The 15,602-nt window shown below is 36.0% G+C and overlaps 1 protein-coding gene across 1 annotated transcript; it reads left to right on the top strand.

Moving 5' to 3' along the window:
• Nucleotides 1–252: 252 nt before the first annotated feature.
• Nucleotides 253–2,962, top strand: LOC118836900 (eukaryotic translation initiation factor 4E-binding protein 1-like). Its single transcript, XM_036744012.1, has 2 exons — nt 253–289; nt 2,548–2,962. The coding sequence occupies exons 1-2, from the start codon at nt 253–255 to the stop codon at nt 2,898–2,900; spliced, it is 390 nt and encodes a 129-aa protein (XP_036599907.1). The 3' UTR covers nt 2,901–2,962.
• Nucleotides 2,963–15,602: the final 12,640 nt, after the last annotated feature.

Genomic DNA, 15,602 nt, shown 5'->3' with positions numbered 1-15,602 from the left:
TTTGAATGACCCTAGGGAAGATATCATCTGATATAGATCAGAGGAAGCAGACGCAAATTGTGGAGGTTGAAAAAGCTTTGTTAAAGATACCAAAAAAGCCATTTATTAACCAGACATAAACAGTAGGGAGATAGTATCTTCCTTTTGGAATGTATCTTTTATTGTGATAGAGAATGTGACTAGAGCTATCAAATCATTGATACTATTCTGTTTAACTTTTATTAATGCTTGAGATGAAAACATAGATTGCTGATGAAGATTGCAGATGATGTGAAGCAGGAAGGAGTAGGTAACGTTGTGTAACAGAAGTCAAGATCCAAAATTGACTAAGCCAAAATTTAATAAAGGCAAATATTTAAAACTACAGTAGGATCAAAGATCAACTCAAATAAACAATGGTGAAAATGTATGTGAAATTGATCTTGGTTTTAGGGAACTATCTGCTCATTAGTTGATAGTGTAATGTGTCGACCAAAATTATTAGAGGCAGTTTCCAGAAAAGAGGAGGTTATTCTATTTCCCATCCTGGTCTACTATATATGGTCTTCATTATATTCCATTCTGCATGTGGAGGGATATTGACCATTTGGAGTGCAACTAGAAAAGTTTACCCAGCATGGTGAGAGGACTCCAAGTGATACCAAGATTCAATTAGTTCAACTAAGGACGTTAAATCTATAGAAGAGAAAGCTTAAGGGGAGACATGCTAAAAAGGCAATGTGGTAAATGAGAAAGAATGCTGTACTTGGGGTCAGGGAAAACTTGGCTTTGAATCTCACTTTTGATACTACTAGTGTGTCAATGGGAAAGTCATTTAAGTGCTTAGATCCTCAACTTTCTTATCTATGACATTAGAATAATAACATTTATACTATCTACTTCACAATGAGGATTGTTGGGAACATGAAAATTTATATATAAAGAGTTTTATGAACCTGAAAGCAGGCATTGTTATGATAACTGTCTAAGTGTTTTCAGGATTATCATATGAAAAGGCCTTAGACTTGCTCTTCTTGGCCTCATAGTGCAGAACTGGGAGCAATGAATGGAATATTGGAAAGGCAGATTTCAGCTCAACATAAGGAAAAATCTCCAAAATTTTAGAATTAATCAAAGGTAGGATGGGCTATCTCAAAAGGCAATGAAGTTCCTATCACCGAAGGCCTCTGATTCAGTCAGCCTTGTCTATTATGTTACAGAAGGGATTCCTGTTAAGTAAAAATAGGTTGGACTGGATCACGCAAGAGATCCTATTTCTCCTTAATTTCTTTTCAAAATCAAAAATATGATTTAAAAACAAGTTTTGGAGGGCAGAGGTAAGATGGCAGAATAGAAACTGAGACCTGATTGAACTCTCCCCCCAAATCCCTTGAAAGACCTGTAAAAATGACTCTAAACAAATTCTAGAGCAGCAGAAGCCACAAAATGACAGAGTGAAGCAGATTTCCAGCGCAAGACAACCTGGAAGGGCAACAGAAAGTGTCTATTGCACCATGCTCAGAGCAGAGCGCAGCTCAGCTTGGGCCCCACTGGCACAGGTGGGACTGGAGCAGGCCTCAGGGCACTGAATCACTGGCAGCTATGGTGGTTACCAGATTTCTCAACCCACGAAAACCAAAGACAGCTTCAAAGTTCAGTGGGATAGCTCTTTCACCTGGGTAAGAAGGGAGCATGATCTGGCCTCAGTCCTGACCCCAGGGTAGTGGCAGCCACTACTGCAGCAGGGGCTACTTCTGGAACTGCCAGCCTACATATGGTGGGAGAACTGAGGAGCTGGTCTGGGTTCCAGTCCTGGGTGGCAGTCCTGGGATGAGGAGGAGAGCTGACATGGTGGAGCTGGTGGCGGCTGTAGAGATGAGATGCTCCCTTCTTACCCAGGTGAAAGAGCTTTCCAGAGCAGAAAAGAGTGCTTGTGCTTTCTCATAGAGTGCAGGTCAGGAGAGGAATAAACACCTCTCTTTTGATCATACCACTTTGGAGGAAATGAGAATCTACAGGTCCCTAGAGATCTCTTTGAAATTAGCTGCACAAAACACCTGAAACTAGAGATAGTACCCCATCCACTTAACAAACAGCTCAAAAGTCAAATAATTGACTGGGAAAATGAGCAAACAGGGGAAAAAGAATAAGACTATAGAAGGTTACTTTCCTGGTGAAAAGATGTTTTCTTACACACTTACTGATAAGGAAGATCAAGACATGCAGCCAGAGGAAGACAACAAAGTCAAGGCTCCTGCATCCAAAGCCTCCAAGAAACATATGAAATGACCTCAGGCCATGGAAGAGCTTAAAAGGGATTTTGAACATCAAGTGAGAGAAGTGGAGGAAAAATTGGGAAGAGAAATGAGAGTGATGCAAGAAAATCATGAAAAATGAGCAACAGCATGCTAAAGGAGACCCAAATAATGCCTTTAAAAATAGACTAACCCAAATGACAAAAGAGGTCCAAAAAGCCGATAAGGAGAAAAATGCCTTGAAAAACAGAATTGGCCAAATAGAAAAGGATGTCCAAAAGCTCAATGATAAAAATAATTCCTTAAAAATTAGAAAGGAGGAGCGAGGCTGAGACCACATCTGCGGGCGGGAGCTGCAGCCAGATGCCGAGCCGGGCCATCCCGGCCACACGTTGGGTGGTGCTCAGCCATGGTGCGCAGCTGCCGCCTGGGGATTACAGCACCACTCCGGGAGGCACCAGGATCATCTATGACCGAAAATTTTTGATGGAATGTCGTAACTCTCCTGTGGCCAAAACACCACCTCGGGATCTGCCCACCATTCCTGGGGTCACCAGCCCCGCTGGTGATGAACCTGCTACTGAAATAAATCCGAACCACCTACCCAACAGCCATGAGGACAAGCCAGGAAGCCATGAGGAATCACAGTTTGAGATGGACATTTAAAGGGCCGGCCACCGGAATTGAGCAGTGGCCCCCAAGACCCACGGATCCCGTTCAGGGGAGGAGATACACCAGTCAAACCTTATAGGAGTTTTTTCCAGAGCCAATGCCAGGGATGGGGCTAGATGTCCCACTCTGTCCTCTCCCAGTGGAGCAGCTCCCCCCTCCCCAAAGCCAACACCAGCAGATACTTCCGGTAATGGCAGGAGCTGCCCTTCCCAGGGGAATTGCTACAGAAATCGACCCCCTGCTGCAAAGGGACAAAATCAGGGGCAGGAGGAGCCTTTGTGAACTTGTCTAGTTCTTTAGATCTCATCCTGAATGGATGTGTCTACCCCTTTCAAGTTTGTGCCCTGTGGCCCACACACAAGGTCACAGGAATGTACCCTCTAGAGAGGAAATAAAAGCTGGTTGGCAATTCTAAAAAAAAAATAAAAAAAAATTAGAAAGGAACAAATGGAAGCTAATGACTTTATGAGAAATCAAGAAATTATAAAACAAAACCAAAAGGAGGAAAAAATAGAAGACAACATGAAATATTTCATTTGACAAGCAACTGAGATAACTTAAAAGTTATTGGACCACCAGAAAATCATGATCAAGAAAAGAGCCTAGACATCATCTTTCAAGGAATTATCAAGGAAAACTGCCCTGCAGAGGGCAAAATAGAAAAGGAAAGTCTCCACCAATCACCTCCTGAAAGAGATCCCAAAAGCAAAACTCCTAGGAATATTGCAGCCAAATTCCAGAGTTCCCAGGTCAAGGAGAAAATATTATAAGTGGCCAGAAAGAAACAATTTAAGTACTGCAGAAAGATAAGGAGAATAACACAAGATTTAGCAGATTCTACGCTAAGGGAACAGAGGGCTTAGAATATGATATTCCAGAGGTCAAAGGAAATAGGATTAAAACCAAGAATCACCTACCCAGAAAAACTCAGTATAATATTTCAGGGGACCAAATGGAATTTCAATGAAATAGAGGACTTCCAAGCATTCTTGTTGAAAAGACCAGAGCTGAGTAGAAAATTTGACTTTCAAATATAAGAATCAAGAGAAACAGGCAAAGGTAAACAGGAAAGAGAAGCCATAAGGGACTTATTAAAGTTGACATGTTTACATTCCTATGTGGAAAGATAATATTTGTAACTCAAGAGACCTTTCTCAGTATTAGGGTCATTAGAGGGAGTGTGTGTGTGTGTGTGTGTGTGTGTGCGCGCGTGCGCGCGTGCGCGCGTGTGTGTGTAGACAGAGGGCATAGGGTGAGCTGAATATGAAAGGATGATACCTAAAAAATAAAATTAAGTGTTGAGAGGAATGTCCTGAGAGAAAGAGAAAGGGAAAGGTAGAATGTAGCAAATTATCTCACATAAAAGAGGCAAGAAAGAGCTTTTACAATGGAGGAGAAGAGGGGGGAGGTGAGAGGGAAAAATGAACCTTGCTCTCATGGGATTTGGCTTAAGGAGGCAATAACATACACACTCAACTGAGTATGGAAATCTATCTCACCTACAGGAAAGCAGGGGGGAAGGGGATAATAGAGGGGAGATAACATAAGGAATGGTAGATGGGGTAAGGGGCAAAACACTTTTGTGGAGGGACAGGGTTAAAGGAAAGAACAGAATAAATGGAGGCAGGACAGGATAGAGGGTAATATAGTTAGTCTTTCACAACATGATTGTTATTGAAGTGTTTTACGTGACTACACATGTGTAACCTATATCAAATTGCTTGCTTTCTCAATGAGGGTGGGTGGGGAGGGAGGAAGGGAGAGAATGTAGAACTCAAGGCCTTAAAAATGAATGTATACAATTGTTTTTACATGCAACTGGGAAATAAGATATATATAGGCAATGGGGCATAGAAACCTATCTTGCCCTACAGGAAAATACAAGGGAAGGGGATAAGAAAAGGGCGTGGGAGGTAATAGCAGGAAGGGCAGATTGGAGAAAGGTGTAATCAAAATGCATGCTATTTTGTGGTGGGGGAGGGGAGAGATATGGAGAAAATTTGGTATTCAGAATCTTGTGGAAGTAAATGTGGAAAACTGAAAAAAAATATATACATATAAACACATATACATATACATACATATATACATATACACACACAAACACACTCACACACACACACACTCCCTCTAACTATCCTAATACTGAGAAAGCATGTTTTAATTAACCAAACTACAATATACCTTTTTAAATTGCAGGAAAATTATAAACCAGTCAGGTATCAGAGAGCTCTAACTCTATTGTCAAGTGGTAATGAAAGATATTTAAGTAAAATTGGTTTTTTTTAAGTAAATTTTTCTTTCTTTTTTCTTGATCCATGCCCAGCTTGCTCCCTTGTGCCAGAGTATTTTGGCTACCAAATGTTAAACTTTCAGTGAGCTATAGAAAAATTTTGGAAATAGATTTTCTTCTCTTCTATCCATTATCTTAATATTTACTAGAATGTACAAGTAAGCTTTTTCAACTGGGAACAGAATTCTAAGACTTGACCAGAAAATTTTGTATTGGGAATAATTTTGAAAAAAAGTCCTAATCATTAGGTAAACTCCAATCCCCCTATACAGACCTTGATCTTCAATGTTGTCATTTCATTCAAAAGATGTCATGCTTGAAAGAATGAATATCATACTCTGAAAACTTATAATAGTTGGTTGAAATCTACCTGAGTAGTGAGCAGATCCTTCCCTTCAAAATAAAACATTCTATGAGAGGTAACCAACACACACACTCATTAGAAGGTAAACTTTTCTTGGACTGAGTGTCATGTCAATCATCTTTTTTCCTTGAAAACTCAGTTACCTTTTTCTCTGTTAGAAGCTGTTATCATCTTCAAAGCCATATCAAAACAGTGTTTGTTCTATGCTTTGATTTCACCCACACAGTGAATTCAAAGAGGACAGGTCTGTTTTAGAGTAGAGACTATTTCTGATGTGTGAGTACTGTATTTATTTTTGCATGCTTGGAAGCTTGATTTCATTGACTATTGCCTAATAAAGTATTCCCGAATATAAGGGAATATTTTAAAATGTGGAAAAACTGATGATTTCTGTATTCCATGCTTCATAAATGCTTATACTCTGTATTTCATCATTCATTTTACATATAAAGCTCCAAAAGGTTCATATAAATGGTATATAATAATTCACCTCAAAGGGTTCAGTGCTTTTTTTTTTTTACCTAAACCTATTTCAATTGAAAAAAAAACAAACCCTAAAAAGCAGATTTTAAATAACAATTTCCAAATACTTGGCACAAATGAACAGTTTTTCCTTAGGAAAAAAAAAGTCATTAGGAAGATAATGTTACTTAAGGTGCATTTTGCATTGAAAATATTTGACACCATTCACTGAAGATAAACAGATGCATGTGATTTACATATGAAAACCTATCAGATAATGCAAAAATTTGTATGTGAAATGCTTTCATTCACTGAATTAGCCTATGGTAATCTCTCTTTATATGAAAAGGAAAAATGATTACTAGAAATGTCTAAATAAATATTAATGTGGTTATATTGTTTTTAAATAAATAAAAATTTAATGAAAAAATAGAGGAAAACCATTTTAAAATAGAACTACTATTTTCCAACTAATTCATCTGCCACATAATTAGAGAAGGATTGGAAAAATTCAAGGTGGCATCTAAGAAGATAAGTCAGCAATCTCTTTTTTTTGTTTGTTTGTTTGTTCTGTTTTGTTTTTAGGTGTCATTTTCTCAGGCCAACCTTTACCAGAAAAGGAGGACCTCGGGGATATTAGTGCATATTTTTTCTTGTTTGTGGGTCTTTTCAGGCAGTGGAGGAGGGGCAAAACTAGATAAGCAAATATAACTTATAAACTTCTAAAACTGGGTTGAATTAAACATACATAAGTGGAGCCAAATTTTTCTGTATAATTTCAGTTAGAATCTTCCACTCTCACCTTCCATGGAACATTACCATAGCTGCTTGTATCTGATTCTTCCCCATTTTTCATATTTTTCCTGTTTCAATATGTTTTCTAATTTTATAAAAAATCATTCCTAGAAAAATGGATTCAAAGACCTAAATGAATCTTAAATATATGATTCAGTTCAATTTTCATTCTTGAAATAAATTTTTGAGAATCTACTGTTAGTTGTAGGGAATATCCAGAATTATAAGCCTAGCCGCAGATATACAGGAGGTCTGGAAAAATATAGAGTGATTCTTCAATTGGCATACAATCTGAAAATAAATCAACTAAATCCCTTGGTAGTAATGTAGTCCAAAAATGATGCTTTATAATTGCAATCAAATTAGGAATACAAAAGAAAAGAAACATTTAAGAACAAAATATGATATTGAGCATGATTAATTGTCAAACAAGTAGCATAGATCATTGATATGGAGATCAAAATGTAGATTTATTTTATATTTTGTCAAAATCTTTTTTCTAGGGCGTCCACCTTAATCTGTTTCTCTTCACAAATGGTACAAACACATAATCACATAGCATATGGTCAAAATTGGGAAAACTAACTGAACAACTAGATGGCACAATAGACAGAGTGCCAGGCCTGGAATCTGTAACACTTGAATTCAAGTTCAGTCTCAGATATTTACTAGCTATGCGACCCAGGGCAAATCTTTTAACCTATTTGCCTCAGTTTGCTCATCTATAAAATGGAGATCATAATAGCACTCACCTCCCAGGGTTTTTGGATCAAATGAGATAATAATTTCAATGTACTTACCACAATGCCTGACTCATAGTAAATGCTATATAATTTTAGCTATTATTAGTTTCAAGCCCTTATAACCTGGTCCTTTCCTACATTTCCAGTATTTTCAGTTTTGCTATTGTTTACTCCTCTCTGAGTATTCTATAATCTAGTGATACTGGCCTTGCTATTGCTTACAAATGACAGTACACTTCCAAATGTCTTGCATTTTCACTGCCTACCCCCCATTCCTGAAATGCTCTCCCTTCTTTCTTGCACACTAGCTCCTCTGGCTTCCCAGGTAGTCTTCAAGTCACAGCTCAGATCTCACCTTCTATAAGAGGCCTACCCCAGCACCATGATTCCTTCCTCCTGCTACTGCCTTCCTTCTCAGACTACCCACTATTTATACTGTATATATCATGAAAGTACAAAGTAGTTTTATGTTGTCTCCCCTATTAGACTGTGAGCTCCTGGAAGGTAAGGACACTAATTTTTTCCTTTCTTTGTATCCCTAGTATTTGTTATGTGCTTAGCACACAATAAATCCTTAAAAAGTATTTGTTGCTGGTACTTGATAAGATGCTCCATCATCTCTCACTGTAGGGCTTATGAGGAACTTTAACATAAAGACTATCATGAAAATAATTGCAACTTTTGCACCAATATATTTTTAGAAGATAAATTGGAGAAATTCAAGGAAGAACTCAACAAGACCTTCCAAACTAAATGAACATATGCTGTAACATTGTGGCTTCAAAGAAAAGGTAGGCATAAAAGAGAATAATGAAAAATATATGTTGCAAAATAGAGTTCAGGATCAGGAAAACAAAGTGGCCAAATAGATATAAATTACAAAAAATCCTTATTCTTTTTGATATATACATAGATGTATGTATACTCACATACATATATACATACATCTTTGTGTATGTGTGAAAGCATAAAGCTTTTCTGTTTTACTCAACATATAAATATTTATGTACATATGTAGATACACATATATTTGACCTTTTCCTTTTCTTAATGACATATAGTCACATATATTTATAAACATGAATTTTTAAATGAGTATCTATATCTATATACATTTATATGCCATTAATAAATTCTTTACAATGAAAGTAAGAAAATCCAGGATTATGCCTAAACTGTTGATTAAAAGCCCATCTCCTCTTAATCTCTTATGTAGCAACATATATAATAAAAATGAAAATAATAAACAAGAAAATAACCAAGGAAAGGGAGAAAGTACCAAAAAACTCTCAAAGAAAACTAACCATTCTGGAAAATGATTCAGGATTATTTGATAATGGTAATTAAACATTTTATTTTCTTTAACTTGGCAATCTTGATGCGTTGTATAAAGACCTGAGGACATAAAAGAGGGAAAGCAATATATCATAAACTGCACACACTCTGACACACACAGACACACACACACACACACACACACACACGTGTGTGTGTGAGTGTGTGTCTGTCTGTGTAGCAGCACTATTTATAATAATAAAAATCTGAAAAAGTAGGGAAACAAAATGGGTGCTCAGTAGTTGGGACACAACTGAACAAGCCATGATATATTAATGCAATAGAATACTATATTTAAACTACAAGGAAAATGAGAAATTCATAGTAATGTGGAATGCTTTTTAATTCTCTTTTTTTATTTAATATATTTAGTTTTCAGCATAGATTTTCACAAGATTGTGAATTACAAATTTTCTCCCCATTTCCACCCCCCCCCCACTCCAAGATGGCATATATTCTGGATGCCCTGTTCCCCAGTCAGCCCTCCCTTCTGTCACCCCACTCTCCTCCCATCCCCTTTTCCCTTCCTATCTTGTAGGGCAAGATAAATTTCTACGCCCCATTGCCTGTGTATCTTATTTTTTAGTTGCATGCAAAAACTTTTTCTTTTGTTTTTCAACATCTGTTTTTAAAACTTTGAGTTCCAAATTCTCTCCCCTCTTCCCTTCCCAGTCACCCTCCCTAAGAATCAAGCAATTCAACATAGGCCACGTGTGTATCATTATGCATAACCCTTCCACAATACTCATGTTGTGAAAGACTAACTATATTTTGCTCCTTCCTAACCTATCCCCCTTTATTGAATTTTCTCCCTTGACCCTGTCCCCTTTCGAAATTGTTTGTTTTTGATTACCTCCACCTCCATCTGCCCTCTCTTCTATCATCCCCCCTTTTTTTATCTTCTTCCTCCTTTTTTCCTGTGCAGTAAGATACCCAATTGAGTGTGTATGGTATTACCTCCTCAGGTCAAATCTGATGAGAGCAAGATGCACTCATTCTCCCTCACCTGCCTTCTCTTCTCTTCCCACAGAACTGCTTCCTCTTGCCACTTTTATGTGAGATAATTTACCCCATTCTATCTCTCCCTATCTCCCTCTCTCAATATATTCCTTTCTCATCCCTTAATTTGATTTTATTTCTTTTATATATCTTCCCTTCATCTTCAACTCATCCTGTGCCCGCTCTCTCTCTCTCTCTCTCTCTCTCTCTCTCTCTCTCTCTCTCTCTCTCTCTGTCTCTCTCTGTCTCTCTCTCTCTCTCTCTCTGTGTCTCTCTCTCTCTCTCTCTCTCTCTCTCTCTCTGTCTCTCTCTCTCTCTCTCTCTCTGTCTCTCTCTGTCTCTCTCTCTCTCTCTCTCTATATATATATATATATACACATATATACATACATACACACTCACATATACATATATATACAGAAACATATATATATATATATATATATATATATATATATATATATATATATGAATATTTGTGGAATGACTTTTTGTGAATGGTACAGCACGAATAAAGTGACCCAAGATAATAATATACGCAATGACTATAATAATGCAGGTGAAAATATACTAAAAACCTGGTGAACTTAGTTAAAATATATTGACCATTCTTAATCCTAGAGGACTGATAATAAGACATACTTTCCTCTTCTCCATAAATAGTTGAGAGAGTAAAGTATTAAATGTTGCATATGCTATTGGTAGCTTAGTCTTTTTCTTCTTTCCTTTTTTTAAAAGTTTATTTCAACCATAAAACTTAAAAAACAACCATTATATTAATATGTAAGTTATTCACAGATGGGTAAAATAATCTCAACAAACTATGGGTTTTTTATGATTTCCAATTTATGATTTTACTTCTGAGGTCATTTTAGCACAAACGCTGCCGCCCCTGCACTTTTGGCCACAAAGTAGAGAAAGCTCTGCAAAATTCCTTGTTGTCCCATTATAGCATAATTAGTAATACTCAGGGCTTGAGTATAACCCCACTTCCTCTGACTTCAAATTTTAAATTGAATTATAAAATTCGAATTTAATAATAATAAGATAAATATTAAATTTAAATAAAATTAAATTTTAAATTTAAATTCAAATTTTAAATTGCCTGTTAAATGGCAGATCACCTGTCTGTGTCACATCCTTTCAGAGAGAAAAAAATTGATGAAGCTCATTAGTCAAGTGCCTTAGAATTAAGGTTGTAAAGAGAAAAAGAACAAGTTGGTCATCTTGGTAAACTGTTTATTTGTTCCAACAGAAGTTTCTAAGATAATGGTCATGTTAGGAAATGGTTATGATATAAAAATACATGGCAAACAATTTTTAAAAATTAAATCATAGATTTATCATCAAAAAAGCCTTTCAAAGCCAATATCAATAGATATAGAGCTCATAAGCCTATGTCTTCATGTCCACAAAATATGAGGATAATGTACACATGCACTAACAGGATATTCAATGTATATATAATAAGGGAACAGAATACCTTTTGCAAAGGATATTTTGCTGTACACTACACCTTTGTAATAACATCTGACTAAAAGATTTAAAGAATACACAATTCTGGTATAGTTTTTATTTAATGATTATAAAATAACATTTTATTTGGTAGAGGAAATTCCTTTCTAAAGGGCCATCCTCCAAGAAGTTTTCTCTCATACGTATATTAATATCATAGAGATTATATTAGGTGATTGAGGAAAGAAAAGAGTTAACATTCTTTTTTTATTTTTTTTTTAATTTTTGGTTTACAACAGACGGTTCTACATAATTTTGAGTTCCAGATTTTCTCCCCTCCCTCTCCAAGACGGCATGGAATCTCATATCACTACCACATATAATTTCGTATTGAATTAATTTATAAACTAGTCAAGTTGCGGAGAAGAATTATGACCAATGGAATGAATCGTGAGAAAGAAGAAACAGAACCCCCCCAAAAAAAACCCAAAAACAAAAACAAAAGAGAAGAGAAAAAGGCCAGCATGAAGTGAGCCTCAATCTGCATTCATACTTCATAGTTCTTTCTCTGGATGTCGATAGCATTCTCCATCGTGAGTCCTTTGGAGTTGTCCTTGCACCTTGTGTTGCTGAGAAGAGCGAAGTCTGCCAGGGTTGGTCCTCACAGAATCCATATATCTGTGGTTGTGTACAATGTTCTCCTGGCTCTGCTCCACTCAATCACCATTATGTCGTGTAGGTTTTTCCAGGTTGTTATGAAGTCCGCATCATCCCCATTTCTTATGGCACAATAGGATTCCATTATCTTCATATACCACAGCTTGTTCAGCCATTCACCAATTGATGGGCATCCCTTTGATTTCCAATTCTTGGCTACCACAAAAAGAGCTGCTATAAATATTTTTGTACATATGGGTCCTTTTCCCGCTTCTGTGATTTGTTTGGGATACAACCCTAGAAGTGGTATTGCTGGGTCAAAGGGTATGAACATTTTTATGGCCCTTTGGGCATAGTTCCAAATTACTCTCCAAAATGGCTGGATCAGCTCAGAACTCCACCAGCAATGTAACAATGTTCCAATTTTCCCACATCCTCTCCAGCATTTATCATTTTCCTGTTTTGTTATTTTAGCCAATCTGACAGGAGAGATGTGGTATCTAAGAGTTGTTTTGATTTGCATTTCTCTAATCAGTGATTTAGAGCATTTCTTCATATGCCTATAGATAGCTTTAATTTCTTCCTCTGAAAACTGCCTGTTCATATCCTTTGACCATTTCTCAAATGGGGAATGACTTGTATTCCTATACATTTGGCTCAGTTCCCTGTATATTATAGAAATGAGGCCTTTATCAGAGATACTAGTTATTTAGGTTTTCTCCCAATTTTCTGCTTCCCTCCTAATTTTTGTTGCATTGGCTTTTGTTGTACAAAAACCTTTCAATTTAACATAAACAAAATTATCCATTTTGCATTTTGTAATGCTCTCTTTCTCTTGTTGGGTCATGAATTCTTTTCTTTTCCATAAATCTGATAAGTAAACTATTCCTTGCTCTCCCAAATTACTTATAATATCAGCCTTTACTCCTAAATCATGAACCCATTTTGACTTTATTTTGGTATATGGTGTAAGATATTGGTCTATGCCCAGTTTCTGCCCTACCATTTTCCAATTTTCCCAACAGTTTTTGTGAAATAGTGAATTATTCGCCCAGAAGCTGGACTCTTTGGGTTTATCAAAGAGTAGATTGCTATAGTTGTTGACTTCTCCACCTTGTATTCCTAACCTATTCCACTGATCCACACCTCTGTTTCTTAGCCAGTACCAGGTAGTTTTGATGACTGCTGCTCTATAGTACAGTTTAATATCAGGTATGGCTAAGCCACCTTCTCTAGAATTTCTTTTCATTAATACCCTAGATATTCTAGACCTCTTGTTTTTCCAGATGAATTTTGTTATTATTTTGTCCAGCTCAGTAAAATAATTTTTGATAGTTCGATTGGTATGGCACTGAATAGATAGATTAATTTAGGTAAAATTGTCATTTTTATCATATTAGCTTGGCCTAACCATGAGCAACTGATATTTTTCCATTTATTTAGCTCTGACTTTATTCACATGAAAAGTGTTTCATAGTTATGTTCATATAGGCCCTGGGTTTTTCTTGGCAAATAGACTCCCAAATATTTTATAGTGTCTACAGGAACTTTGAATGGAATTTCTCTTTCTATCTCTTGCTGTTGGGCTTTGTCAGTAATGTATAGGAATGCTGAGGATTTATGCGGGTTTATTTTATATCCTGCAACTTTGCTAAAGTTGTTTATTATTTCAAGTACTGTTTTACTTGATTCTCTAGGATTCTCTAAATAAATCATCATATCATCTGCAAAAAGTGATAATTTATTTTCTTCTTTTCCTATTCTAATGCCTTCAATTTCTTTTTCTTTTCTTATTGCTAAAGCTAAAATTTTTAGTACCAAATTGAATAGTAGGGATGATAATGGACATCCTTGTTTCACCCCTGATCTTATAGGGAATGCATCTAGCTTATCCCCATTACAAATAATGCTTGTTGATGGTTTTAGGTAGATGCTATTTATAATTTTAAGGACGGTTCAATTTATTCCTATGCTTTCTAGTGTTTTAATAGGAATGGGTGTTGTATTTTGTCAAAGGCTTTTTCTGTGTCTATTGGAGATGATCATATGGTTTCTGCTAGTTTTGTTGTTGATATGGTCAATTATGCTAATAGTTTTCCTAGTATTGAACCAGACTTGCATTCCTGGAATAAATCCTACCTGGTCATAGTGTATTATTCTTGTGATGAATTTCCGCAATCTTTTTGCTAATATTTTATTTAAAATTTTTGCATCAATATTCATTAGAGAAATTGGTCTATAATTGTCTTTCTCTGTTTTGACTCTACCTGGTTTGGGTATTAGTACCATATTTGTGTCATAAAAAGAATTTGGTAGGACTCCTTCTTCACCTATTTTCCCAAATAGTCTACAAAGTATTGGAATTAGTTGTTCTTTAAATGTTTGATAGAATTCACATGTAAAACCATCTGGCCCTGGAGATTTTTTCCTAGAGAGTTCATTGATGGCATGCTCAATTTCTTTTTCTGAGATGGGGTTATTTAGAAATTTTACTTCCTTTTCTGTTAACCTGGGCAGCTTATGTTTTTGTAGATATTCATCCATATCTCTAAGGTTGTCAAATTTATGGGCATACAACTGGGCAAAATAATTCCTAATTATTGTTTTGATTTCCTCTTCATTAGAGGTGAACTCACCCTTTTCATTTTTGATACTGGTGATTTGATTTTCTTCTTTCTTTTTTTAATTAAATTGACAAAAGGTTTATCAATTTTATTGTTTTTTTCATAAAACAAGCTCTTTGTTTTATTTATTAATTCAATAGTTTTCTTGGTTTCAATTTTATTAATCTCTCCTTTGATTTTCAGTATTTCTAATTTGGTATTTAATTGGCGATTTTCAATTTGTTCTTTTTCTAGCTTTTCCAGTTGGATGCCCAATTCATTTATCTCCTTTTCCCTATTTTGTTCATGTAAGTGATTTACCCCAGTCACACAGTCAAGTATAGGTCAGAGACAGAAGTTAAATCCAAGTCTTCCTGATTGCAAACAAAAATACATGTACAAATGGATCTCTATAATTAAAAAGCTATATTAAAGCAATAATGGTAGTATTCATTTCATTGTTGTCCCAAGAGGAAGAGCAAGAGCAAGAAGTGAGAATGGTAGGGAGGATGCAAAAGGTCATGAGGGCAGGATAGCAAGCAATATAAAAAATATATACTTATTGAACAAGCCCTGCTTCCCTGATGGGTGACTAGATAGGACAGTCTGTCTTCTTTCAGCTGAAGTAAGTTTTCACTCATTCACATTCAAATCTACCTCTCAATCCCAAAATGTGAACAATTCAATCAATAAGCACATTTTCTGGTCTATGCAACATCAAGCAATTGGTTTTGATAGGCGATTTGACCACCTAGGTATAGTATCTACTTTGAAAAACTAATAATTTATCTTTATCAATGGGATATCACCCATTTTGATACATGTAAAGTTCAAACCTTGTTCACTATGGAACATGCATGTTCTGAAGTTCCTGTTTGCATGATATATGATTCAATTTGGGTTAGCATTCCGCAAAATCTTGTAATAATAAAGTAAAATCTACATTTTATGAAATAGAAAAACACCAAAGAAGTCTAAATAAAGTGGGTG

This window comes from Trichosurus vulpecula, chromosome 2, assembly GCF_011100635.1.
Source record: "Trichosurus vulpecula isolate mTriVul1 chromosome 2, mTriVul1.pri, whole genome shotgun sequence".
Taxonomy (NCBI): domain Eukaryota; kingdom Metazoa; phylum Chordata; class Mammalia; order Diprotodontia; family Phalangeridae; genus Trichosurus; species Trichosurus vulpecula.
The sequence above is the reverse complement of the archived record's forward strand: the minus strand, read 5'-3'. Positions and strand labels throughout refer to the sequence as shown.